Source organism: Oncorhynchus masou, chromosome 15, assembly GCF_036934945.1.
Source record: "Oncorhynchus masou masou isolate Uvic2021 chromosome 15, UVic_Omas_1.1, whole genome shotgun sequence".
In the NCBI taxonomy this organism is placed as follows: domain Eukaryota; kingdom Metazoa; phylum Chordata; class Actinopteri; order Salmoniformes; family Salmonidae; genus Oncorhynchus; species Oncorhynchus masou.
Genome location: NC_088226.1, coordinates 32,971,982 through 32,999,334, shown reverse-complemented (window position 1 = coordinate 32,999,334; position 27,353 = coordinate 32,971,982). Strand labels below are relative to the sequence as shown.

Genomic DNA, 27,353 nt, shown 5'->3' with positions numbered 1-27,353 from the left:
TGGTCCATTTGGATGTGGAAAACCACTGGTTGTCATAATACAGTTTATAGGTGGCTGGTGTGCCTATTCTAGTACTTTTGACTGGCCCGTAAACAGACTTGTGAGCTGACTTCCTTGCCTCGGTTACCGAGGAGTCTGGGTAATCGAGCTTCTGCCTGGTACACAAACCCAAATCTCTTTTACTAGATCGACGGTACCTCATCTTTAACCACTTGACTCTGATCTCATCACTGCGTCAGTCTGTGTGGTTGACCAAACACGATGCGATCAAATCAGACCAGGGACCAGATCGACCAGTTGTCCCCAGGGCAGTCTGTGACCGGATCACCGGAACCTCCCCACCTCACCTGTAGTCCATCCTATGTAAAGGCTGAGATATTAACATCCTACTTTTCCTTTGTCATTTAAAAAACATGTCCCTTGAGTCAGGGGGTGTAGATTTGGTGAGGCTATCGTGAGGCTATCGTGCAGCTACAAGGTGACACATGCTCACACCCACATAGAGCTCTACTCGGGTACACTTGGTGGGTCCAGCTATAGTCATGGAAGGGCCAGTGGAGCGGATGGGGAAGGAGTTTACCGTGGAGCGCTATGATATACAACACAAAAACACCACTTTAGTAGACATTGACAGCCGCTTAATTAATAGTGTGTTATACAGGGACGAGAGGGTTCTCTAGCCAGCCTGCAGTATTATACTGTTAGAGAGACAGAGTGCAGCGTTAGACCATGAGGGAGTAATAATAATAATACACAATGTAATTTGCCTTTTTGTAAACTGCTGAGTGTGTAAACGTGAGCAATGCAGATGGTTTCATTAACAGACTGTAATGTATTTTATACTGATTGCGAAGCACACGCTACTTTTATTGCTGAGATACACCCTTTACAGTCACGGACGACTGGAGACACACGCAGGCAGGCAGGATGGAGTGGTGGGGTGGGGTGCCATTTTTGTTTATAAGGCACGACCTGATCTATTGGCTAGCTAAGAACGCACGTCGGACTACTGGAACTACAAGGGGAAAGGTAACGAGGCAGTATACTAGAAAAAAACATTAGTGCGGGCGTTTGTTAATCCTACCCTGTGGATCAGTGAACTAACACGGTTTATTTCTAGCCCCCCCCCCCCCCCTCCCCCCGAGTGTTTCTTTGCGGGGAGAAACAAACACAGGCTGACTTCACAGGAACATTAATCCATGTCTGAATGGTAAAACACAGAATAAGAAGAACAAGAGAGGCACAGCGAGCCTGGATGCCTCTGGGACATACACAGTCAGGGCAGAGATCTATCCCCAATCTCACTCTCTCTATCTCTTTCTCGCTCTTGCTCTCCCTCATAATGATTTGTGTGTTGCAAAAAGTTTTGAATAAATGATTATTCTCATGCAGTTGTTTGTGGATTTAAGATTAAAATCTCGTGACAGCAGTCTGTATCGTCATGGGTGTTTCTTGAGTCTTGCTTTCTGCTACGTCTTCTTGCTGCTGGTTTTGTCCTGTGGGGTGGATGCTGCGGAGGCAGGGTTGGGTCTCCGTGGGGCAGCTGGGTCTGGCCTCTTGCGCTGCTCCGAGGCTGCAGTAGGGGTCTGGGTGGGTGTGTTGGTGGGCCCCTGCCTTGGTGCAGTAACAGCTGTAATGGCTGGAGTCTCCCTACTGCCTCGTAACCCCATCAATGGCCTCTCTGGGTGGGCCTGGGGCCCGGGGCACAGTCTTTAGGAGGGGAGGCCCTCCTCTGTGGAGGGGGAGGGGGGGCTGGCTCAGTTTTGTAAGAGGGCTGCCGGGAGGGAGACTGGGAGGACAAGCGGGGCGGTGGCTGAGGGGCGGGGTGTCTAAAGGGGGAGGGGGAGAGGGGTGTGGTGGTGGTAGTGGTAAGGGGTGAGTCGGGTATGGTCTTGGGGTGAGAGGGTTTCTGGTTCTGGTCTTTGGCCCTCTCAAAAGCCTCCTTGGCCCCAGGGATAGTGAGTTTGACGGGGCCCAGGAAGCTCTTAGCCACAGTGGCTAGCTGGGACACAACCTTATCCACCCCACTCTCTGACCCTGACACTTGGGCTGGGGGGCTGGGGATGGCGTAGGATGGGGTGGCGTAGGCTGGGGTGGCATAGGCTGCAGCGGCAGCGGCAGCAGCAGCCTGCCTCCGGTTGTCGGCCTCCTTTTTCTCCTTGGTGATGCCTGGGGAAGAGATGGGTGTGTGGGCTATGTATCTGCCATCTATGGATCCAGTGGGGCTGGATCTGGGGGCCTCCAGGCCAGAGTCTCTCTCCTCACTCCATAACCCAGGACTACTGCTCTTCCCTCTGGGCTCAGGTAGCTTGGGGCTCCTCCATTCCTGATGTGAAGATGGAGCAGCAGGCTTCAGGAAGGTGTCCTTACTGATGGAGATGAAAGCACTGCCGGGTGTGGCGAAGGTGCTGGACAGTGGGCTCTGGGTGAACTTGGAGCTGGTGTCTGGAGCCTTCCCCTCTCTCCTTCCACAGTCATCTGAGGAGGCTGAGCCGCTGTCTTTCCCTCCCAGCGAAGGAGAACTCTGAGTGGGCTTGTGTTCGGGGATTGTGGAGGGTATGGTGGCTCTGCTGGGCAGCAGGGTGGAGGAGGGGGACAGACACAGTGAGGGGAGGGTGCCCCCGGGTCCCGTGCGGGGGGCGGTGGCCATGACGGAGGTGGGGCGGAGCAGCGGGGGGGTGAAAGTACAGGTGTTCCTGCCCCTCCCGTCCTGGCTGTCCTCCGACCCCTCGTCTGTCTCGTCCTCTGAAGAGTCCACCTCGTGGATAGCATCCTGCTTCTGCAGTGACTCCCTCCTCTCAGCCCGGTCCTGTCTAATGGCTGACAGCTTGTCCTTCAGCTTGCTCTTCCCGGGGGCCAGCCCCAGGGACCCGGCTGCCGGTCCGACGTCCCCCTCCTGACGCCCCAGCTTCCTGCTGGAGGAGGAGTGTTTCTGCAGGCTGCCCTTCTCCACGGGGCCCCGCGACCCCCCACCCCTGTCCCCACCCCCAGCACCCCCTCTCTCTCCCCAGCGGACTCCTGCAGGCTCTGCAGACTGGGGTCTCTCTGAAGCATCTCCTTCTTAAACTCCTGGTGGGAGATGTCCAGGCTGTGTTTACGTCCTGTCACCGCTACAGGCAGCTTCTTGTCACCTCCGGCCCCCGACGCAGAGGGAGAGGAGGCGGAGGAGGAGGAGGAGAGGGAGGAGGCTAGCTTCTCGGTGGATTGTACTCGTTTGAGGAGTGGGGAGCGGGGGGGTTCAGTGCTCTTGGGCCTGGAGATATGCCTGACCAGAGGAGGGGAGGAGTGGAGTTTCACGGGGAAAGACTGGCCCATAGAGGAGGAGCCCACAGCATGGCTGGGCAGGGGAGAAGGAGAGCGTTGGGGGGAGGTGCTCTGCAGGGTGGGGGAGGGGGTGCGGGCCAGGGGGGATAGGGGGATGTTGCCGGCTGACTTGCGTCGAGGGGAACGGTACTGGCGCTGGAGCTTGGGGGCGAGGCCATGGAGGGAGCTAGGCCGGATGTGACCGGAGCTGGCTGGGGAGTTTGGAACACTGGAACTGGGAGAGCTGCTCTGAGACGAGTTTCCCCCTACTGAGAAAACACAACACACACAGTCAGACCTTTACGCATGTATAATCATCACCTTTTATGACCTTTTCAAGATCTTGTGCAAAGTTTGTGTTTGTGGCCCCGTGTGTGTGTGTGTGTATCTTACCAGAGTGTGCAGAGTCAGGCGTGGAGCGGTAGCCAGGTGTAGGTGACCTGGGGGACAGGTTGTGTGTGGGGGACCCTGGTCCACTCTCTCCAGAAGACAGGGAGCGGTTGAGAGAGGATAGACTACGGCTGGTGTGGAGTAGAGACGCCTGCTTGGTGATCTTCCTGAACAGAGAGTTCCTCTTCTTGCCGCTGCTAATGGAAACACACACGCACACAGCTGAAGAGTTAAAAAGACACATACAAACAATCCATTGAACAGAATTTATGTTCCGTCTACCTTGACTTCTGAGAGGAACGGTGCATGGTAAGTGTGTGAGATCACTCAGCTAAGAGACCAACCTTTCCTGGCCTCCATCTTTGGTCTTGGTCTTTTTGTTGCGACGCGCCATCTTGGATTTGGAGCTGGTCTTGCGGGCGGGGCCTACCTTGATGGAGGTGTTCTCAAAGGGCGTGGCTGAGACGGACACCTTACCACCGCTCTGAGGGTAAGACACAACACGTATAAGACAGGAGCTAGTGTGTGTGTGTGTGTGTGTGTGTGTGCGCGTGCGTGCGTGTACCTTGAGGACGAGCTCCACCACCTCAGTGTGGACCAGGCCGTGGACAGCCTCCCCGTTCACATGAGTGATGAGGTCTCCTTCTCTCAGCCCTGCATCATGGGCAGGACCACCCTCCTCCACATGCTGAGAGACAGAGAGGGAGAGAGAGAGAGAGATGGAGGGAGAGAGAAATGGAGAGAGAGAGAGAGGGAGATAGATTGAAAATATACAACATATCACTGGCAACTCACTGGTAACTCTGTCTTTGAATCGGATGAAGAACCGGATAACCAGTAGTGTAAAATCTCTTATAGTTTAAGGCAATAAGCGTAAAGCAGCCAGTGATGTTTGGGCCTACTACTCACCCAGACTATGTGATGTACAGTGTATATATCCGTGTCTCCCATGTACACCCTGATAGCCCGGAGGGTGAAGCCGTACTTCTTGCCCGCCCGGTGGATGATGATGGGGGGTTTGATGTTGACTACGGCCGGCGAAAGGTCTCTACTGGGGGAGGAGTCTCTGGATGAGGGATTGGAGGAGAGGGAGTGGGGTGACATGGGGCTGGCCAATGGGGAGGCTCCATGGTGGTCTAATGAGGGGGGAGAGGTGATTTGATAGGGAGAGCAGACCAGTAGTAAATAGAGTATATACATACACACCTGTATTATATTACCAACAGTTTTACCTCAAGTTTTGAATGCTAAGGCCAAGAACCAATAACCTCAAAACAGAAAGAAATGCAAACAGAAACACTCACACAGAAAAAAGTACTCAGACGCGCCCACACCACACACACACTAATTATCCCTCCACACACACACCCCCATGTGTACCTGGAGGGATCATGAGTGAGAGCGTAGTTGCGGAGGCAGACTTGATGACCTTGTTGAGGGGTCTGGACTGGGTGTGTTTGTCCGTGTCTCCAGACAACAGTCTGTGGCGGGCCCTCCGAACTGCCAGGTCACTGATGGCCTTAGGGGTGGAGGTAGAGCTGTCTGCTCCCGACACTGTACCACGCTCCCACACATCTCCTGAACTACCCGCTATGGAGAGAGAGAGGTGGGGAGGAAGGGTGAAGAAGAATAGAGAGGTAAATATAGAGAAAATAGAGTACCAGGTATACAGCAACAAAAAAATAGAAGTGCACCTGTAAATCAGTGTTCAATAGGTAAATCTATTGCAGAGTATATTTATTTGGACAGTGAAGCAAAAATGTGGCTCCATACCTCAGCATTTTGGATTTGAGATCAAATGTTTCCTGAGGTAACAGGTCAGAATGCCACTTTTTATTTGTGGCCCTGTGTGGCTCAGTTGGTAGCGCATGGCACTTGCAATGCCAGGAATGTGGGTTTGATTCCTGGAACCACACACATGTCAAATGTATGCAGGCATGCCTGTAAGTTTGTAAGTCGCTCTGGATAAGAGCGTCTGCTAAATGACTTAAATGTAAAAATGTAAATGTAAGTTGCTTTGGATAAAATAATCTGCTAAATGAAATATATTGTAACGAGTGGTCCATTATGCCTTGCAACTCATTGGGATGGCAGTTTGTTTTCGGTTACACTGAGTGTACAAAACATTAGAAACACCTTCCTAATATTGAGTTGCACCCCCTTTTGCCTTCAGAACAGCCTCTATTCATCGGGGAATGGACTGTACAAGGTGTCGAAAGCGTTCCACAGGGATGCTGTCCCATGTTGACTCCAATGCTTCCCACGGTTGTGTCAAGTTGGCTGGATGTCCTTTGGGTGTTGGACCATTCGTGATACACATGGGAAACTGTTGAATGGGGAAAATCCAGCAGCATTGCATTTCTTTATACACTCAAAACAATACACCTGGCATCTACTACCATACCCCGTTCAAAGGCACGTACATATTTTGTCTTTCCCATTCACCCGCTGGATGGCACACAGACACAATCCATATCTCAATTGTTTCGATGCTTAAAAATACTGATTTAACCTGTCTCATCCCCTTCATCTACACTGATTGACGTGGATTTAACAAGTGACATCAATAAGGGATCATATCTTTCACCTGGATTCACCTGGTCAGTCTAAGTCATGGAAAGTGTTCCTAATGTTTTGTACACTCAGTGTATTTTGCCAAATAGAAACTGAATAATGACTGGTGTAATTTATTTCTAAAGCCTCATTTGAACAGGAAACGTTTTACTGGGGGAGGTCAGTTATCTGTAATTTTAGTCACGTGAGAATCTGTCATGTCAGTAATTTTCTCATGGCGGGAGAGTAATAATTCCAGCCAGAATAACCTACTGTTTTTTGGCAAACTCCAAGGTCCTCTGATAATACTTATCCAGTGAGAACTGACATTGCTGTGTTTTGAGGGTTATTACAGGTGCTGGTCACAGTTTGGGTAATAACATTTTTACCAGCATGTTAAATGTGCAACCAGAGGGGAAAAAAATTCTAGACCACCTTTACTCCACACACAGTACACACAGTACAAAGCTCTCCCTTGCCCTCCATTTGGCAAATCTGACCATAATACTATTTTCCTGATTCCTGCTTACTAGCAAAAACGAAATCAGGGAGCACCAGTGACTCAGTCAATAAGGAAATGGTCAGATTACGCAGATGCTAAACTTACCGGACTGTTTTGCTAGCACAGACTGGAATACAGTGCCTTGCGAAAGTATTCGGCCCCCTTGAACTTTGCGACATTTTGCCACATTTCAGGCTTCAAACATAAAGATATAAAAATGTATTTTTTTTGTGAAGAATCAACAACAAGTGGGACACAATCATGAAGTGGAACGACATTTATTGGATATTTCAAACTTTTTTAACAAATCAAAAACTGAAAAATTGGGCGTGCAAAATTATTCAGCCCCCTTAAGTTAATACTTTGTAGCGCCACCTTTTGCTGCGATTACAGCTGTAAGTCGCTTGGGGTATGTCTCTATCAGTTTTGCACATCGAGAGACTGAAATGTTTTCCCATTCCTCCTTGCAAAACAGCTCGAGCTCAGTGAGGTTGGATGGAGAGCATTTGTGAACAGCAGTTTTCAGTTCTTTCCACAGATTCTCGATTGGATTCAGGTCTGGACTTGGCCATTCTAACACCTGGATATGTTTATTTTTGAACCATTCCATTGTAGATTTTGCTTTATGTTTTGGATCATTGTCTTGTTGGAAGACAAATCTCCGTCCCAGTCTCAGGTCTTTTGCAGACTCCATCAGGTTTTCTTCCAGAATGGTCCTGTATTTGGCTCCATCCATCTTCCCATCAATTTTAACCATCTTCCCTGTCCCTGCTTAAGAAAAGCAGGCCCAAACCATGATGCTGCCACCACCATGTTTGACAGTGGGGTTGGTGTGGTCAGGGTGATGAGCTGTGTTGCTTTTACGCCAAACATAACGTTTTGCATTGTTGCCAAAAAGTTCAATTTTGGTTTCATCTGACCAGAGCACCTTCTTCCACATGTTTGGTGTGTCTCCCAGGTGGCTTGTGGCAAACTTTAAACAACACTTTTTATGGATATCTTTAAGAAATGGCTTTCTTCTTGCCACTCTTCCATAAAGGCCAGATTTGTGCAATATACGACTGATTGTTGTCCTATGGACAGAGTCTCCCACCTCAGCTGTAGATCTCTGCAGTTCATCCAGAGTGATCATGGGCCTCTTGGCTGCATCTCTGATCAGTCTTCTCCTTGTATGAGCTGAAAGTTTAGAGGGACGGCCAGGTCTTGGTAGATTTGCAGTGGTCTGATACTCCTTCCATTTCAATATTATCGCTTGCACAGTGCTCCTTGGGATGTTTAAAGCTTGGGAAATCTTTTTGTATCCAAATCCGGCTTTAAACTTCTTCACAACAGTATCTCGGACCTGCCTGGTGTGTTTCTTGTTCTTCATGATGCTCTCTGCGCTTTTAACGGACCTCTGAGACTATCACAGTGCAGGTGCATTTATACGGAGACTTGATTACACACAGGTGGATTGTATTTATCAGTCATTTAGGTCAACATTGGATCATTCAGAGATCCTCACTGAACTTCTGGAGAGAGTTTGCTGCACCGAAAGTAAAGGGGCTGAATAATTTTGCACGCCCAATTTTTCAGTTTTTGATTTGTTAAAAAAGTTTGAAATATCCAATAAATGTCGTTCTACTTCATGATTGTGTCCCACTTGTTGTTGATTCTTCACAAAAAAATACAGTTTTATATCTTTTTGTTTGAAGCCTGACATGTGGCAAAAGGTCGCAAAGTTCAAGGGGGCCGAATACTTTCGCAAGGCACTGTATATTCTGGGATTCTTCTGATCGCATTCAGGAGTACACCACATCAGTCACTGGCTTCATGAATAAGTGCATCTATGACCTTTTATTTTATTTTTTATTTCACCTTTATTTAACCAGGTAGGCTAGTTGAGAACAAGTTCTCATTTGCAACTGCGACCTGGCCAAGATAAAGCATAGCAGTGTGAACAGACAACACAGAGTTACACATGGAGTAAACAATTAACAAGTCAATAACACAGTAGAAAAAAAGGGGAGTCTATATACATTGTGTGCAAAAGGCATGAGGAGGTAGGCGAATAATTACAATTTTGCAGATTAACACTGGAGTGATAAATGATCAGATGGTCATGTACAGGTAGAGATATTGGTGTGCAAAAGAGCAGAAAAGTAAATGAATAAAAACAGTATGGAGATGAGGTAGGTGAAAATGGGTGGGCTATTTACCAATAGACTATGTACAGCTGCAGCGATCGGTTAGCTGCTCAGATAGCAGATGTTTGAAGTTGGTGAGAGAGATAAAAGTCTCCAACTTCAGGGATTTTTGCAATTCGTTCCAGTCACAGGCAGCAGAGTACTGGAACGAAAGGCGGCCAAATGAGGTGTTGGCTTTAGGGATGATCAGTGAGATACACCTGCTGGAGCGCGTGCTACGGATGGGTGTTGCCATCGTGACCAGTGAACTGAGATAAGGCGGAGCTTTACCTAGCATGGACTTGTAGATGACCTGGAGACAGTGGGTCTGGCGACGAATATGTAGCGAGGTCCAGCCGACTAGAGCATACAAGTCGCAGTGGTGGGTGGTATAAGGTGCTTTAGTGACAAAACGGATGGCACTGTGATAAACTGCATCCAGTTTGCTGAGTAGAGTGTTGGAAGCAATTTTGTAGATGACATCGCCGAAGTCGAGGATCGGTAGGATAGTCAGTTTTACTAGGGTAAGTTTGGCGGCGTAAGTGAAGGAGGCTTTGTTGCGGAATAGAAAGCCAACTCTTGATTTGATTTTCGATTGGAGATGTTTCATATGAGTCTGGAAGGAGAGTTTACAGTCTAGCCAGATACCTAGGTACTTATAGATGTCCACATATTCAAGGTCGGAACCATCCAGGGTGGTGATGCTAGTCGGGCATGCGGGTGCATGCAGCGATCGGTTGAAAAGCATGCATTTGGTTTTACTAGCGTTTAAGAGCTGTTGGAGGCCACGGAAGGAGTGTTGTATGGCATTGAAGCTCGTTTGGAGGTTAGATAGCACAGTGTCCAAGGACGGGCCGGAAGTATATAGAATGGTGTAGTCTGCGTAGAGGTGGATCAGGGAATCGTCCGCAGCAAGAGCAACATCATTGATATATACAGAGAAAAGAGTCGGCCCGAGAATTGAACCCTGTGGCACCCCCATAGAGACTGCCAGAGGACCGGACAGCATGCCCTCCGATTTGACACACTGAACTCTGTCTGCAAAGTAATTGGTGAACCAGGCAAGGCAGTCATCCGAAAAACCGAGGCTACTGAGTCTGCCGATAAGAATATGGTGATTTGACAGAGTCGAAAGCCTTGGCAAGGTCGATGAAGACGGCTGCACAGTACTGTCTTTTATCGATGGCGGTTATGATATCGTTTAGTACCTTGAGTGTGGCTGAGGTGCACCCGTGACCGGCTCGGAAACCAGATTGCACAGCGGAGAAGGTACGGTGGGATTCGAGATGGTCAGTGACCTGTTTGTTGACTTGGCTTTCGAAGACCTTAGATAGGCAGGGCAGGATGGATATAGGTCTGTAACAGTTTGGGTCCAGGGTGTCTCCCCCTTTGAAGAAGGGGATGACTGCGGCAGCTTTCCAATCCCTGGGGATCTCAGACGATATGAAAGAGAGGTTGAACAGGCTGGTAATAGGAGTTGCGACAATGGCGGCGGATCGTTTCAGAAATAGAGGGTCCAGATTGTCAAGCCCAGCTGATTTGTACGGGTCCAGGTTTTGCAGCTCTTTCAGAACATCTGCTATCTGGATTTGGGTAAAGGAGAACCTGGAGAGGCTTGGACGAGGAGCTGCGGGGGGGGGGGGCGGAGCTGTTGGCCGAGGTTGGAGTAGCCAGGCGGAAGGCATGGCCAGCCGTTGGGAAATGCTTGTTGAAGTTTTCGATAATCATGGATTTATCGGTGGTGACCGTGTTACCAAGCCTCAGTGCAGTGGGCAGCTGGGAGGAGGTGCTCTTGTTCTCCATGGACTTCACAGTGTCCCAGAACGTTTTGGAGTTGGAGCTACAGGATGCAAACTTCTGCCTGAAGAAGCTGGCCTTAGCTTTCCTGACTGACTGCGTGTATTGGTTCCTGACTTCCCTGAACAGTTGCATATCGCGGGGACTATTCGATGCTATTGCAGTCCGCCACAGGATGTTTTTGTGCTGGTCGAGGGCAGTCAGGTCTGGAGTGAACCAAGGGCTGTATCTGTTCTTAGTTCTGCATTTTTTGAACGGAGCATGCTTATCTAAAATGGTGAGGAAGTTACTTTTAAAGAATGACCAGGCATCCTCAACTGACGGGATGAGGACAATGTCCTTCCAGGATACCCGGGCCAGGTCAATTAGAAAGGCCTGCTCACAGAAGTGTTTTAGGGAGCGTTTGACAGTGATGAGGGGTGGTCGTTTGACTGCGGCTCCGTAGCGGATACAGGCAATGAGGCAGTGATCGATGAGATCCTGGTTGAAGACAGCGGAGGTGTATTTGGAGGGCCAGTTGGTCAGGATGACGTCTATGAGGGTGCCCTTGTTTACAGAGTTAGGGTTGTACCTGGTGGGTTCCTTGATGATTTGTGTGAGATTGAGGGCATCTAGCTTAGATTGTAGGACTGCCGGGGTGTTAAATCCCAGTTTAGGTCACCTAACAGAACAAACTCTGAAGCTAGATGGGGGGAGATCGATTCACAAATGGTGTCCAGGGCACAGCTGGGAGCTGAGGGGGTCGGTAGCAGGCGGCAACAGTGAGAGACTTATTTCTGGAGAGAGTAATTTTCAAAATTAGTAGTTCGAACTGTTTGGGTATGGACCTGGAAAGTATGACATTACTTTGCAGGCTATCTCTGCAGTAGACTGCAACTCCTCCCCCTTTGGCAGTTCTATCTTGACGGAAGATGTTATAGTTGGGTATGGAAATCTTTTAATTTTTGATGGCCTTCCTGAGCCAGGATTCAGACACGGCAAGGACATCAGGGTTAGCAGAGTGTGCTAAAGCAGTGAGTAAAACAAACTTAGGGAGGAGGCTTCTGATGTTGACATGCATGAAAACAAGGCTTTTTCGATCACAGAAGTCAACAAATGAGGGTGCCTGGGGACATGCAGGGCCTGGGTTTACCTCCACATCACCCGCGGAACAGAGAAGGAGTAGTATGAGGGTGCGGCTAAAGGCTATCAAAACTGGTCGCCTAGAGCATTGGGGACAGAGAATAAGAGGAGCAGGTTTCTGGGCATGGTAGAATATATTCAGGGCATAATGCGCAGACAGGGGTATGGTGGGGTGCGGGTACAGCGGAGGTAAGCCCAGGCACTGGGTGATGATGAGAGAGGTTGTATCTCTGGACATGCTGGTTGTAATGGGTGAGGTCACCGCATGTGTGGGAGGTGGGACAAAGGAGGTATCAGGGGTATGAAGAGTGGAACTAGGGGCTCCATTGTGAACTAAAACAATGATAACTAACCTGAACAACAGTATACAAGGCATATTGACATTTGAGAGAGACATACAGCGAGGCATACAGTAATCACAGGTGTTGAATTGGGAAAGCTAGCTAAAACAGTAGGTGAGACAACAACAGCTAATCAGCTAGCACAACAACAACAGGTAAAATGGCGTTGACTAGGCAACGGGGCCGACAGATAAAACATAAACAAGCAGAATGGAGTACCGTGATTAATGGACAGTCCAGCGTGCATCAGCTATGTAGCCAAGTGATCAGTGTCCAGGGGGCAGCGGTGGATGGGGCAGGGAAGCTGGACTGGTGAGTGTTATCCAGGTTACAAAAAAACTAACAATGACTAAATAGCTTGTAGCTAGTTAGCTGGTTAGCTTCTGGAGGTTCTTGAGTGTGTTCTAAAAATAAAAAATAATAGCGATTCCGTATCACATTGGGTGAGGCATGTTACCGAAAGGTATAAACAAATTAAAAATCGAAAAGAGATAGAAAGTAAATATGGGTCCAGTGAGTGTTTGGGACGCGGCGATTCAGACGGTTAGCAGGCCTGTGCTAACAAGCTAACAGTTAGTAGGACGGGGCTAAACAAGGTAGCAGTTAGCGGACCGGGGCTAGACAAGCTAGCAGTTAGCAGGCCGAATTAGCAAGCAAGGAGATAGCAAGGGCTAGAAAGTTAGCCTTTGGGGGACGTCGCGATGGGGTGAGTCTGTTTATTCCTCTTCATGCGGTGACATCAATAGACCGGTCGTGGGTCCGGGTATTGTAGCCCAGGAGTATGCTACGGTGGTAGCACAGGGGCTCTGGCCGGGCTAGCTTCAAGCTAAGTGGGTGGAAACGCTAGCCAGGAGTAATCATCCGGGGTTGCGGTTTAGCTAGATAGCTAGTTGTGAAGATCCAGCTGAAAAATGTTCCGTTTGCGGTGGGAATCCGGGGATAAAAAATAAATAGGTCCGATATGCTCTGGTTAGAGTCGCGTTGTTCGAACTGGCGAGAGCTTTCCGAGCTAAAGGTTAGTTGATGACCAGTTAGCTGAAGACCGCTAGCATAGCTAGAGAGCTTCTGGTCAGCGGGGTGGTGGCACCGGGATCCTCATCTCTCCCAAGTGGTCATTCTCTCTTTCTCCCCTTACCCATCTGTCTATCGCCTCCTTTGAATTCCATGCTGTCACAGTTACCAGCCCTTTCAAGCTTAACATCCTTATCATTTATCGCCCTCCAGGTTCCCTCGGAGAGTTCATCAATGAGCTTGATGCCTTGATAAGCTCCTTTCCTGAGGACGGCTCACCTCTCACAGTCCTGGGCGACTTTAACCTCCCCACGTCTACCTTTGACTCATTCATCTCTGCCTCCTTCTTTCCACTCCTCTCCTCTTTTGACCTCACCCTCTCACCTTCCCCCCTACTCACAAGGCAGGCAATACGCTCGACCTCATCTTTACTAGATGCTGTTCTTCCACTAACCTCATTGCAACTCCCCTCCAAGTCTCCAACCACTACCTTGTATCCTTTTCCCTCTCGCTCTCATCCAACACTTCCCACACTGCCCCTACTCGGATGGTATCGCGCCGTCCCAACCTTCGCTCTCTCTCTCCCCCTACTCTCTCTCCTCTTCCATCCTATCATCTCTTCCCTCTGCTCAAACCTTCTCCAACCTATCTCCTGATTCTGCCTCCTCAACCCTCCTCTCTTCCCTTTCTGCATCCTTTGACTCTCTATGTCCCCTATCCTCCAGGCCGGCTCGGTCCTCCCCTCCCGCTCCGTGGCTCGACAACTCATTGCGAGCTCACAGAACAGGGCTCCGGGCATCCGAGCGGAAATTCCTGCGGACCTGGCATCCTTTCACTCCCTCCTCTCTACATTCTCCTCCTCTGCCTCTGCTGCTAAAGCCACTTTCTACCACTCTAAATTCCAAGCATCTGCCTCTAACCCTAGGAAGCTCTTTGCCACCTTCTCCTCCCTCCTGAATCCTCCTCCCCCCCCCCCTCCTCCCTCTCTGCAGATGACTTCCAACCATTTTGAAAAGAAGGTCGACGACATCCGATCCTCGTTTGCTAAGTCAAACGACACCGCTGGTTCTGCTCGCACTGCCCTACCCTGTGCTCTGACCTCTTTCTCCCCTCTCTCTCCAGATGAAATCTCGCTTCTTGTGACGGCCGGCCGCCCAACAACCTGCCCGCTTGACCCTATCCCCTCCTCTCTTCTCCAGACCATTTCCGGAGACCTTCTCCCTTACCTCACCTCGCTCATCAACTCATCCCTGACCGCTGGACGTCCCTTCCGTCTTCAAGAGAGCGAGAGTTGCACCCCTTCTGAAAAAACCTACACTCGATCCCTCCGATGTCAACAACTACAGACCAGTATCCCTTCTTTCTTTTCTCTCCAAAACTCTTGAACGTGCCGTCCTTGGCCAGCTCTCCCGCTATCTCTCTCAGAATGACCTTCTTGATCCAAATCAGTCAGGTTTCAAGACTAGTCATTCAACTGAGACTGCTTCTCTGTATCACGGAGGCGCTCCGCACTGCTAAAGCTAACTCTCTCTCCTCTGCTCTCATCCTTCTAGACCTATCGGCTGCCATCGATACTGTGAACCATCAGATCCTCCTCTCCACCCTCTCCGAGTTGGGCATCTCCGGCGCGGCCCACGCTTGGATTGCGTCCTACCTGACAGGTCGACCAGGTGGCGTGGCGAGAATCTGTCTCCTCGCCACGCGCTCTCACCACTGGTGTCCCCCAGGGCTCTGTTCTAGGCCCTCTCCTATTCTCGCTATACACCAAGTCACTTGGCTCTGTCATAACCTCACATGGTCTCTCCTATCATTGCTATGCAGACAACACACAATTAATCTTCTCCTTTCCCCCTTCTGATGACCAGGTGGCGAATCGCATCTCTGCATGTCTGGCAGACATATCAGTGTGGATGACGGATCACCACCTCAAGCTGAACCTCGGCAAGACGGAGCTGCTCTTCCTCCCGGGAAGGACTGCCCGTTCCATGATCTCGCCATCACGGTTGACAACTCCATTGTGTCCTCCTCCCAGAGCGCTAAGAACCTTGGCGTGATCCTGGACAACACCCTGTCGTTCTCAACTAACATCAAGGCGGTGGCCCGTTCCTGTAGGTTCATGCTCTACAACATCCGCAGAGTACGACCCTGCCTCACACAGGAAGCGGCGCAGGTCCTAATCCAGGCACTTGTCATCTCCCGTCTGGATTACTGCAATCGCTGTTGGCTGGGCTCCCTGCCTGTGCCATTAAACCCCTACAACTCATCCAGAACGCCGCAGCCCGTCTGGTGTTCAACCTTCCCAAGTTCTCTCACGTCACCCCGCTCCTCCGCTCTCTCCACTGGCTTCCAGTTGAAGTCGCATCCGCTACAAGACCATGGTGCTTGCCTACGGAGCTGTGAGGGGAACGGCACCGCAGTACCTCAGGCTCTGATCAGGCCCTACACCCAAACAAGGGCACTGTGTTCATCCACCTCTGGCCTGCTCGCCTCCCTACCACTGAGGAAGTACAATCAGCCCAGTCAAAACTGTTCGCTGCTCTGGCCCCCAATGGTGGAACAAACTCCCTCACGACGCCAGAACAGCGGAGTCAATCACCACCTTCCAGAGACACCTGAAACCCCACCTCTTTAAGGAATACCTAGGATAGGATAAAGCAATCCTTCTCACCCCCCTTAAATGATTTAGATGCACTATTGTAAAGTGGCTGTTCCACTGGATGTCATAAGGTGAATTCACCAATTTGTAAGTCGCTCTGGATAAGAGCGTCTGCCAAATGACTTAAATGTAAAAATGTAAATAGCTGGTAGTTAGCTGGCTAGCTTCAGTTGAGGGGTTCCGGTTCGGAAGTAAATATAAATACTTTAGGAAAAATAGCTACATTGGGTGAGGTGGGTTGCAGGAGAGTATTTGGAAGCTGAGGTTTAGCAAAATGTTTTAAAAGATATGCGAAGAAAAATATGTAAAAAAAACAAAAAAACGATATATACAAGGGACACGACACGACAGGACGTCTTACTGCTACGCCATCTTAGAATAAGCTGATCCCCACAGTGACCGTACATACATACCTCAACCAGAAGCCATGGATTAGAGGCAACGTCCGCACTGAGCTAGGGTAGAGCTGACGCTTTCAAGGTGCGGGACTCTAATCTGGACGCTTATAAGAAATCCCCCTATGCTCTCAGACAAACTATCAAACAGGCAAAGTGTCAATACAGGGCTAAGATTGAATCCTACTACACCGGCTCCGACGCTCGTCGGATCTGGTAGGACTTGCAAACTATTACAGACGACAGGAAAGGGAAGAAGAGCCGCAAGCCTACCAGATGAGCTAAATAACTTCTATGCTCGCTTCGAGGCAAGCAACACTGAAGCACACATGAGAGCATCAGCTGTTCCCGACTACTGTGTGATCACACTCTCTATAGCCGATGTGAGTAAGACCTTTAAACAGGTCAACATTCACAAGGCCGCGTGGCCAGACAAATTACCAGGACGTGTACTCCGAGCATGCGCTGACTAACTGGCAAGCGTCTTCACTGACATTTTCAACCTGTCCCTGACCGAGTCTGTAATACCTACATGTTTCAAGCAGACCACCATAGTCCCTGTGCCCAATAACACTAAGATAATCTGCCTAAATGACTACCGACCGGTAGCACTCACATCTGCAGCCATGAAGTGCTTTGAAAGGCAGGTCATGGCTCACATCAACACCATTATCCCAGAGACCCTAGACCCACTACAATTTGCATACCGCCCAGATCCACAGATGATGCAATCTCTATTGCACTCCACACTGCCCTTTCCCACCTGTACAAAAGGAACACCTACGTGAGTATGCTATATATAGATTACAGCACAGCGTTCAACACCATAGTGCCCTCAAAACTCATAAATAAGCTATGGACCCTGGGACTAAACACCTCCCTCTGCAACTGGATCCTGGACTACCTGGCGGGCCGCCCCCAGGTGGTAAGGATAGGTAACAACACATCTGCCACGCTGATCCTGTACTCCCTGTTCACCCATGACTGCATGGCCAGGCACGACTCCAACACCATCATTTAGTTTGTCGATGACACAACATCCTGATCACCGACAACGATGAGACAGCCTATAGGGAGGTGGTCATAGACCTGGTCGTGTGGTGCCAGGATAACAACCTGATCAATGTGATCAATACAAAAGGAGATAACTGTGGACTACAAGAAAATGAGGACAGAGCACGCCCCCATTCTTATCGACAGGGCTGTAGTGGAGCAGGTTGAGAGCTTCAAGTTCCTTGGTGTTCACATCACCAACAAACTATCATGGTCCAAACACACCAAGACAGTCGTGAAGAGAGCACGACAAAGCCTAATCCCCCGCAGGTGACTGAAAAGATTTGGCATGGGTCCTCAGATCCTCAAAAAGCTATACAGCTGCACCATCGAGAGTATCCTGACGGGTTGCATCACTGCCTGGTATGGCAACTGCTCGGCCTCTGACCACAAGGCACTATAGAGGGTAGTGCGTATGGCCCAGTAAATCACTGGTACCAAGCTTCCTGCCTTCCAGGACCTCTATACCAGGCTTCTACCCCCAAGCCATAAGACTCCTGAACAGCTAAACGAATGGCTACCCAGACTATTTGCAATGTCCCCCCCACCCCCTCTTTTACACTGCAGCTACTCTCTGGTTATTATCTCTGCATAGTCACTTTAACTCTACTTACATGTACATATTACTTCAATTACCTCAACTAACTAGTGCCCCCGCACATTGACTATGTACCGGTACCCCCTGTATATAGCCTCGCTACTGTTATTTTACTGCTGCTCTTCAATTATTTGTCATTTATTTTTTACTTAACACTTATTAAAACTGCATTGTCGGTTAAGGGCTTGTAAGTAAGCTTTTCACTGTTGTATTTGGCGCATTTGACAAATAAAAATGTATTTGATTTGAACTTGGGAACAATGATGCTTAAAACAACGTGCTATGCACATAGCCTACAGATGAATGATCTGTCAACTTTCTCAGTGCCCATTTCTCTTTTAAAAGTTTAAGTGGCTGATATTGTGCCAATGAATTGATCAATTAAAGAAATACGTCAGTTAATGAATGAATGAATGAATGGTTCTTATTGACAATATTAGGCCATATCTAGACAAGTTGAAATGTCTTCAAGCCTAGAACAGACTCCAAATCAAATTAAACTTTATTGATCACATACACATATTTAGCAGATGGTACTGCGGGTGTAGCAATAACGGTACATTTTGAATGAGAAGATAAAAAATAATTAGACGGGGCAGTTTGGTAAAACGAATGCTGTCCGAATCATCCTATTGAAAAACAGACATGCCCGGGTAATAATTACATAACCTGTGTGAATAGGGCTTAAGTGAGTAGATAAGATGTTTCGGAACACTTCTAAATTGATCCTGATAATGCCATGCTTTAAAAAAATCATGAATGAATCATGAATAATGATAAGTGAGTTGTAGTTGAGAGTATGCAACTAAAAATGTTTTTTTTGGGGGGGGGGGTATGACCTTTGTGCCTCTGTAATCCTCTCATTCATCATTATTGACGATTCATTCGTGATTATCCATAATCATGGTAGCATCCACATGATTGTAGAAGAGTATCTTTAAATAAGAATTTGAAATAAGACATCTGTCTTATCTCTCCCCCTCCCATCAAAAGATGAACGCACTAAATGTAGTCGCCCTGGATAAGAGCATCTGCTGAATGACTAAAATGGCAAATGTAGAAGTGTTCAGAAACATCTTCTATTCTTAATTACAATAAAAGTGACTCCAAACTGGCACAATTTATTATTCACCATTCGGTTTCTATTGTGAAAAATATCATCCAAAACACAACCAAAACATTTACATTTTACTCATTTATCAGACTATCCAGAACGACTTACAGTGCATTCATCTTAAGACAGCTTGGTGAGCCAACCACACATCACAGTCATAGTAAGTGCATTTTTCCTCAATAGAGTAGCCATCAGCAAAGTCAGCAAAGTCAGTGCTAGTAGGGAAAACATTTAAATGCGAGTGTTAGTTCACGAAGGGCAAGGGTGTTATTTTTCAAATGCAACTCAACACTTTTTTTTATGGGGAGGCTACAAATGCTCCAACAAGTCTGTAGAGTCACGAGCTTGATGTAGTTAATGCATACAAGGAATATGGGAGCCTAATATAAAAATGTAGCTTCGCTCTCCAAATACATACGGAGGGGAGTGTATATGTATATACAGTGGGGTCTGAAATTATTGACACGCTTGACAAAAATGAGCAAAAATGACTGTTAAAAATGTATTCAAATACTGAGCTATATTGTATGCTTAAACAATTGGGATATTGTTGTCACACCATGACCTTAGAGAGCTTTTAATGTCTCTATTTTGGTTTGGTCAGGGTGTGATTTGGGTGGGCATTCTATGTTCATTTGTCTATGTTTTGTATTTCTTTGTTTAGGCCGGGTGTGGTTCTCAATCAGGGACAGCTGTCTATCGTAGTCTCTGATTGGGAACCATACATAGGTAGCCTTTTCCCACCTGTGTTTTGTGGGTAGTTGTTTTCTGTTCAGTGTTCAGCACCTGACAGGACTGTTTCGGTTTAATTTCGCACTTTGTTATTTTGTTCTAGTGTTCAGTGTAAATAAAAATCATGAACACTTACCACGCTGCGCTTTGGTCCGATCCTTCATGCAACGACGACCGTTACAATTGTCATATTTTATACTAATACAATTGCTCAGAGAAAGAGACTCTGTTTAACAAGTAATCATCTTTTTATCAAAAAGTTAGGGGTCAAAATGTACACCCCTGTTTTCAATACCATTCAATACCTCACCTTGCAAGGATAACGGCAATGAGCCTTTTTCTATAATGTTAGAGAACACATTGGGAGGGATCCTCCATACAGAATCCTTCCTGATCCTTGATATCCTTTGTCTGTGCAGATGGACTGCCCTCATAAATTCAAACCACTGGTTTTCAATGAGATTCAAGTCCGGAGACTGAGATGTCCATTGCAAAATAGATCACTACTTGCTTACAGCCAGTAGTGATCCAATATCCCCCCCCCCCAAAAAAAAAAAGATCTACACGATTCACGTAGGTCACATAATCCCGAAAGATGACTAGTTTGCATCCCTGGTCATGTGAATGTAATCAAAGCAGACACCCATCTATAGAGTGAGTATATTGTTTAGCCAGTACTTACGTGTGAGTGTGGCTCTGCTGAGCTGGCTGGTGATGGACCCAGGTGTGGTGGGGGACTCGACCAGTTTCAGCTCTCTCTCTATTGGGAGCTCTGGGATGGAGAGGGGCAGCTCCTCAATGCGGGGTCCCCTGACTCCCCCGGGGGTCTGGCTGAGCAGGATGGGGCTCTTACGACTGGGGGCCACCCCTCCTTCCTCCTCCGAGGAGATGGCGAAGCGTGGCATCTCGATGATGGCGGAGCAGCAGCGTCTACGCACAGCCAGAGGAGGGCTGGAGTCACTCTCAGTGTGGGACGACTCCGAGACGGACAGACGCTTACGCAGGCTATGGGAGGGAGACACAGAAGAGGGATGTTACAAATGCAGAACATACCGAATATAATGTTTATCAAAAGGTTGTCTCAACTACCCTAACTAAGTTTATCGGATATAATGTTTATCAGGGTAGTCTAGTGGTTAGAGTGTTGGATAAGTAACCGAAAGGTTGCAAGTTCAAATCCCCGAGCTGACAAGGTACAAATCTGTCGTTCTGCCTCTGAACAGGCAGTTAACCCACTGTTCCTAGGCTGTCATTGAAAATAAGAACTGATTTAACTGACTTGCCTAGTAAAATAAAAAATAAATAAATATATATATATATATTTAAAAAAAACTACCCTAACTAAATAAAGTGCTAGGAATTTAGAAACTATAAGGCTACAGTTCTGTTGTTGGTGATATTTCTCATTCTTACTCATATTTTTTAAACTGCATTGTTGTTAGGGGCTTGTAAAGTAAGCATTTCACTGTAAGGTCGACACCTTTTGTATTCGGTGCATGTGACTTATAAAATTGGATTTCATTTGATGCAAGACACAGACACCTCCTACAGTGGAAGACTTAAATAATTAGTATACACATAGGGCCTCAGAAGAGCCCCTATACTCACATCTCAGGTGACCCCACCAGCCAGGAGCGGTCTCTGGACTTGAGCCCACTGAGGCTGTCGATGCGCTCTCCTCCTTCCTCACTGAGGCTGCGCTTGGTGGGTGGGGGGGCCCGCTTCTCCTCATGGAGGGAGAGCCGCTCCATACTGCTGTACACCTACACAGTTTTAATTACATCGAGTACACGGAGTGATTACATTTGCAGCAGTGGAGGTTGAGTGTGAATGTGTGTATGTGCGAGCGTGGTTTACCTTGCTGAAGCGGGGCGAGCAGGAGGAGAACTGGCGCATCTCTACGTGATCGTCATCGTTAGTGTCGTCCTCATCTTCAGAGTCCATGTGGTGGTACCTGTCTGAACGGGCTGGAGAGAGAGAGAGAGAGAGAGAGAGAGAGAGAGAGAAAAAAAAGAAGAGGAAAACAAGATTAAGTTACATGACAAACTCATTTTCATGACACAGTACCCGGAGACTGGAAGATAGAATAAGCATGTGTAGAGCAGTTATGAAGGGTAGGCTCTATGTTGAATTACAGCGACTGTTTAAACGGTATTCTATTATTTCAATGACTATGGAGTGTGAGTAAAGGAATAGCAGGGTAGGTTCAGGGTGTTAGTATAGGTACGTCTACAGTGCATTTTGAAATGATTCAGACCCATTGAATTGTTCCACATTTTTCTTACGTTACTGCCTTATTCTAAAATGTAATCAAGTTTTACCCTCTTATCAATCTACACACAATACCCCATAATGACCAAGCAAATACATTACATTAATTTCATCCATTTCAGAAAATAAGGCTGTAACGTAACAAAATGTGGAAAAGGGGAAGGGGTCTGAATACTTTCCGAATGCACTGTATATCATATAGAATAGGTGTGACGTACTGTCAAAGTAGCTGGTGTCTTCCTCTGACTCCAGCTGAGGGATGAACTCTGCCTTCTGTCTCAGCAGACTGTTCCAGTCCAGGTCATAGAAGAACCGGTGTTGCTTCACCTCGAATGCACTGCCTGTACCCAGCCTCTCCAGAGGGTTCTGTCTGAGGAGTTTACAGATGAGGTCCTGGGCATCGTTAGGAAGAGCCTCCTCCTCCTCTGGCCATATGATCTCATCTACAGAGACAGAGAGCAGAAACTGTAGTCAGATGCATTTTTCCCACATTTGTTCAGAAAACACAGCAATCACTTAAAAAAATAAATAAATTCTGTCCTTTTTTTCTCCGTTAGAAATGCAGACTCCTGTGTTTAATGGGCTCCTGTTATCTCTGGTGCTCACCACTGATGACCTGTCCAAAGAGCTCCTCTGGCGTGTCTCCAAAGAAAGGGGCACAGCCCACCAGGAACTCATAGAGGATGACCCCCATGGCCCACCAGTCTACTGGCTTCCCATAGCCTTGTCTCAGGATCACCTCTGGGGCTATGTACTCTGGTGTACCACACACCTGGTAACACACACAGGGGGGAAGGGTCAAGTGTGTAGGCAAGGAGAGAACTGAAAACAGCACGCGTGCCTTGGAGGCTGCTGCTTTATATACATGGACTTGAAATCACTGACCACTTTAATAATGGAACACTATTCACTTTAATAACGTACATATTTTGCATTACTCATCTCATATGTTTATACTGTATTGTATTATATTCTACTGTGTTTTAGTCTATGCCGTTCCGACATTGCTCGTCCAAATATTTATATATTCTTAATTCCATTATTGTGAAATTGTTTGATACTAATTGTTAGATATTACTGCACTGTTGGAGCTAGAAACACAAGCATTTTGCTACAACCGCAATAACATCTACTAGACGTGTGTATGTGACCAATACAATTTGATTTGATTTGATACACTCTTAATGGCACAACGTTGCATTTGTTCTCATACCTGGACACACCGTCATACACTTCTGTCATACACATTGTTATACATAAAGGAAGATTGAGTGACCAGTGGCAGAGATAGGGTGTTATGTGTTGGGGCGCCAGAGTTGTCTCTCTCTGTACCTGTTTATCCAGGAACTCCCTGGTATCCTTCTCTATGTGTCCTTCATACAGGTTAGTGGTGAGGCTCATCAGACCGATCTTAGACAGGCCAAAGTCTGTCAGCTTGATGTGGCCCATCGAAGTGATCAGAAGACTGCAGGAAGGAAGTAGGGAAGGAGAGAGAAAGAGAGAGATGGAAGCATTGTGAGATGGTGAATAGCGCTTACAGCAGATGAATTGCTGAAGCCCATGAAGTATCAGAATGAAGTTGCAAGACAGATACAGCCTTCTTGTGTGTGTGTTACTTGTCCGGTTTGAGGTCTCTGTGTACGATGCCATAGTTGTGGAGGTACTCCAGTGCCAGCACGGTCTCAGCGAAGTACATGCGTGCCATGTCCACAGGCAGAGCCCCAATGTTCTTCAGCAGGGTGGCACAGTCACCACCTGCGGAGGGCAGAGGCAACGACAGTCAGTACACATGCACCCCCACTCACAAGCATGCGGTTGGAAGAAACAGGGTCAGTGTGTACACAATGTGTAAGGAAGAAGGGGACCGCTTCCCGATTCTACTAATTAGCTGCTCATCAGGGCCTTGATCAGCTGGATCAGGTGTGTTTGGAGCAAAAGCCTGTATAACTAGTAGCTCTCCAGGGAAAGGGTTGGCCAGCCCTGATGTATGTCAACTGTGTGTATGATCAGCTGTTACTTTCGACATACTTCAAGACCGTACAGAGGTGTCCATTGTTGTTTGTTTGCTTGCTTGTGTGTTTAAATGAGACGTATGATCAGCCCTTACCCTCGACATACTCCATGACCATACAGAGGTGTCTGCGTGTCTCGAAGGAGCAGAACATGGAGACCACGAATGGGTTCTCAGCAAAGGTCAGGATGTCTCTCTCTACAAAGGCCTGCTGGATCTGGTTCCTTAGGATCAGGTTCTGCTTGTTGATCTTCTTCATGGCAAAACGCTGACGCGTCTCCTTGTGACGCACCAGAAACACAGCACTGCAGAGAGAAATGGTTGTGGGACAGAGGAGGGGGGAGGGGGAGGGAAGAAGAGGGAGAGAAGGGGAGGGAGAGAGAGCACGAAAGAGAGAGAGAGAGGGAGGGAGAGACAGGGGTTAGAGAAATGGAGAGAGAGGGGTGAGAGAGATAGAGAAGGGGAAGAGAAGATAAATAATTAAAGGGTATCATGATCGTTATCGTCATTGTCATGGGCTAACACACCCATGGGGACACTTCAATCTTAATCTACTGTCTTATAAAGGTACAAGCCTGCCTCTCTGGCTGTCTGCCTTTACCCGTAAGCCCCGTTGCTAATGAGCTTGATGTTTTCAAAGTCCTCCTCCCGTGGGGCCTTGGTTTTAGGGGGAGCTACAACAGGTACCGTGGCCCCTTGACTATCCACAGAGTCGTCTGTCTCTGGCGTTTCTGGGTTCCCACTGTCGTAGCTGCTCAGCTGGGCCATCTCCTCCAGGGGATCTCTGGTGAGACCCAGCTGGCTGATGATGTAGCGGGGGATGTCTGACTTGATGCCCTGGCCCTCCTTGGCATGGCCCTCTGCTGCCTCCAACAGGTGGTAGAACTCCTCCGGGTCAAACTCCTGTACACCAGGGAGAGACCGAAGGGGGAGGGGAGAGGGAGGGAAAGGAGAGGGTGGATTAGAGAAGATGGTGTTGTAATCCGCCAAAGTCATGCAGCCAATGCAATACAGTTTGGGATATGTGTGTTTGTTTGTTTGTTTGTTGTGGCTCACTGGCTCAACCACAGCACAAATCATGAGCGCATAATCAAGAGGAGGTCATGAGAATGTACTGCAAAATAATCCACAACCACACTGTACTGTACTGTATATTATGTGAACACTCCTTTATTTCCTTGTCATCTGACAAAGACTTTCTAATAATAATAATACATGTAATTGTATAGCACTTTTCCTTACAGAGTTATCTCAAAGCTTTACTGAGGAAAAAAAATATATATATACAATAAAAACAACATATATTTGAATCAAGGCAGGTAAATTAGCAATATTGATGGAGATGGTGATGGAGCGGCTCTCAAATAGCCTGAGCACAAGTCTCTTTAGCGAATATTCCACTCCTTGTCATTGCTAAAGAGACTGGCCTTTCTGTCATCTTCAAATGTGAACATTCTGTCATCAATGAGCAACAGAGAACAGAGGAGTTGATCCTGATTCGATAACCCTCACAGCTATCCTCCAATCACAGCGATTATCCAAATATTGGAATTCCATAACTGTTTTCTCTCCACAGAACTCATTGGTATGCGGTTGCTAAGCAAAGTGTTTTGTTTGTCCAGACGAAACCAATCTGTCCGAAGCTGCTAGCGCACATCTAAATTCTCAAACTAAATACAGAGCTACTGCAATTCTAACCACAAAACCTCTTTGCATTGATTTTAAGCCTCAAAATACAACAACTTGCCTAGCTAACAGTTAAATAATTATTTTTTTAAACTTTGTTATATTTTACTTATATTTTAGAGGCTCACTATGTTGTCATGGAAAATATTAATGCTATTTCCAACAACCAATGAGCAACTCCGCCGTAAATCCAGCTGTATATTGAATGTTGAGATTGCCGAAAGGCAGTCTCTTTGGCAATGTCATGAAGTGGAAAGGAATGGAATGTTAGCTAAAAAGACCGGTACCCAGACTAGATCTCAGATGGTCAGGGAGAGCATTCCATAGGCGAGGGGTTAGGTAGCAGAAGGGTCGGTCACCGATAGTTCAGAGACGTGTTTCAGTAGGGAGTGGCTGGAGAGGAGAGTGTGAGGTGGCTGATGTAGGTGAGGTTCATTCCATTCAAGGCTTTAAATAAAAGCATTGGAATTTTTAGGTCGATCCTGTAGTTGACCGGTAGCCAGTGGAGTTGAGCCAGGATCAGGGTGATGTGGTCAGACTTCTTGGTCCTGGTCAGGACCCTGGCAGCACTGTTCTGGATTTGACGGAGCCCCTGTAGCGATTTGGCTGGGAGGTTTCCAGCACTGGTGACCTGCTTGGTTTTCCCAATAAGCATAGCCTCAGTATTTCTACTGTTCAACTGGAGGAAATTCTCATCCATCTATGCCCTGATGTCCTTTAGGGAGCTGCTGAGTTTTGCTAGGGCAGACATGGAGTCCAGTTTTGTGTTAATGTAGACCTGGGTATCGTTAGCGTAGCAGTGGAAGTTGATGTTGTAATCTTGGAGGATTTAGCAGAGGGAGCATGTAAATTAAAAACAGGATAGGCCCCAGCACTGACCCCTGTGGGACACGTGACTGCAGACTCCTCCGATCTGGACTTGCCGATATGTATTCTACCACACAGTGTAACCCACCACCACCTCACTCCAAGCTGTGTGTATGTCCATTTGTAAAAACCCATCTTGTGTGTTGTCACAGGATCGGCTGCATGTGATTAGTCAAAAATACAGACGTGAGCAACGTGGCAGCCTCTCCCTCTCTCCACCCCCCTCTCTGTCATTCCCTCTCTACCTCCCAGCTCCAGAGAGAGTGATGAGGTGGAGGGATGGATCCAGCTGCTTAGCCGTGGAGGAGGAGGAGGGGGTGATGAAGCACCGGATAGGCCACCCCACTGCCCTCTCCCTAGCTGGGCAGAGAGCAGCCGCATGCTTGAGCTGCTTGAGAAATGGAGCTGGGTGGCTGGATGGATGGGAGGGAGCTCCTATGGGTGAGACATAAAGTATGTGTTGTAGGCTGTTGCACGTGCAGTGCATCTGCCTCTGAGGACAGATGACAATAATAATAATGGTTGAGTTTCCACACAATTAGGAGTAAATGGCTAGGTGGCTTATTAACTATAGGAAGAAAATGACTGTCTTTTGCAAATAGGAACCCATTTATGAGAAAAATAAGAAAATGTATTTTTTGTGTAATCTTGAAAACCGTGACATAGACATTCATCGTCTATCTCCCTCCGGTAAACACTTAGGTGTGAGATGTTCATTCATTTGAAGGAAGCATTGTTGGGAAAACGCCTCCGATAATTCCCCGTCTCACCCCTCTCGTTCCTCTT

General features: G+C 47.6%; 1 protein-coding gene across 1 annotated transcript in view; it reads right to left on the bottom strand.

Moving 5' to 3' along the window:
• Nucleotides 1-1,145: 1,145 nt before the first annotated feature.
• The window catches only part of mast2 (microtubule associated serine/threonine kinase 2), a 168,121-nt gene continuing 141,913 nt past the window's right edge, over nucleotides 1,146-27,353 (bottom strand). The window contains 16 exon segments of the mRNA XM_064989129.1: nucleotides 1,146-2,961; nucleotides 2,964-3,572; nucleotides 3,697-3,890; nucleotides 4,038-4,177; nucleotides 4,259-4,381; nucleotides 4,603-4,829; nucleotides 5,074-5,283; nucleotides 20,415-20,737; nucleotides 21,341-21,495; nucleotides 21,590-21,699; nucleotides 22,222-22,446; nucleotides 22,610-22,775; nucleotides 23,336-23,468; nucleotides 23,620-23,758; nucleotides 24,111-24,319; nucleotides 24,616-24,917. Coding sequence (XP_064845201.1) covers nucleotides 1,670-2,961; nucleotides 2,964-3,572; nucleotides 3,697-3,890; nucleotides 4,038-4,177; nucleotides 4,259-4,381; nucleotides 4,603-4,829; nucleotides 5,074-5,283; nucleotides 20,415-20,737; nucleotides 21,341-21,495; nucleotides 21,590-21,699; nucleotides 22,222-22,446; nucleotides 22,610-22,775; nucleotides 23,336-23,468; nucleotides 23,620-23,758; nucleotides 24,111-24,319; nucleotides 24,616-24,917 — 4,557 coding nt within the window. The 3' untranslated portion in view covers nucleotides 1,146-1,669.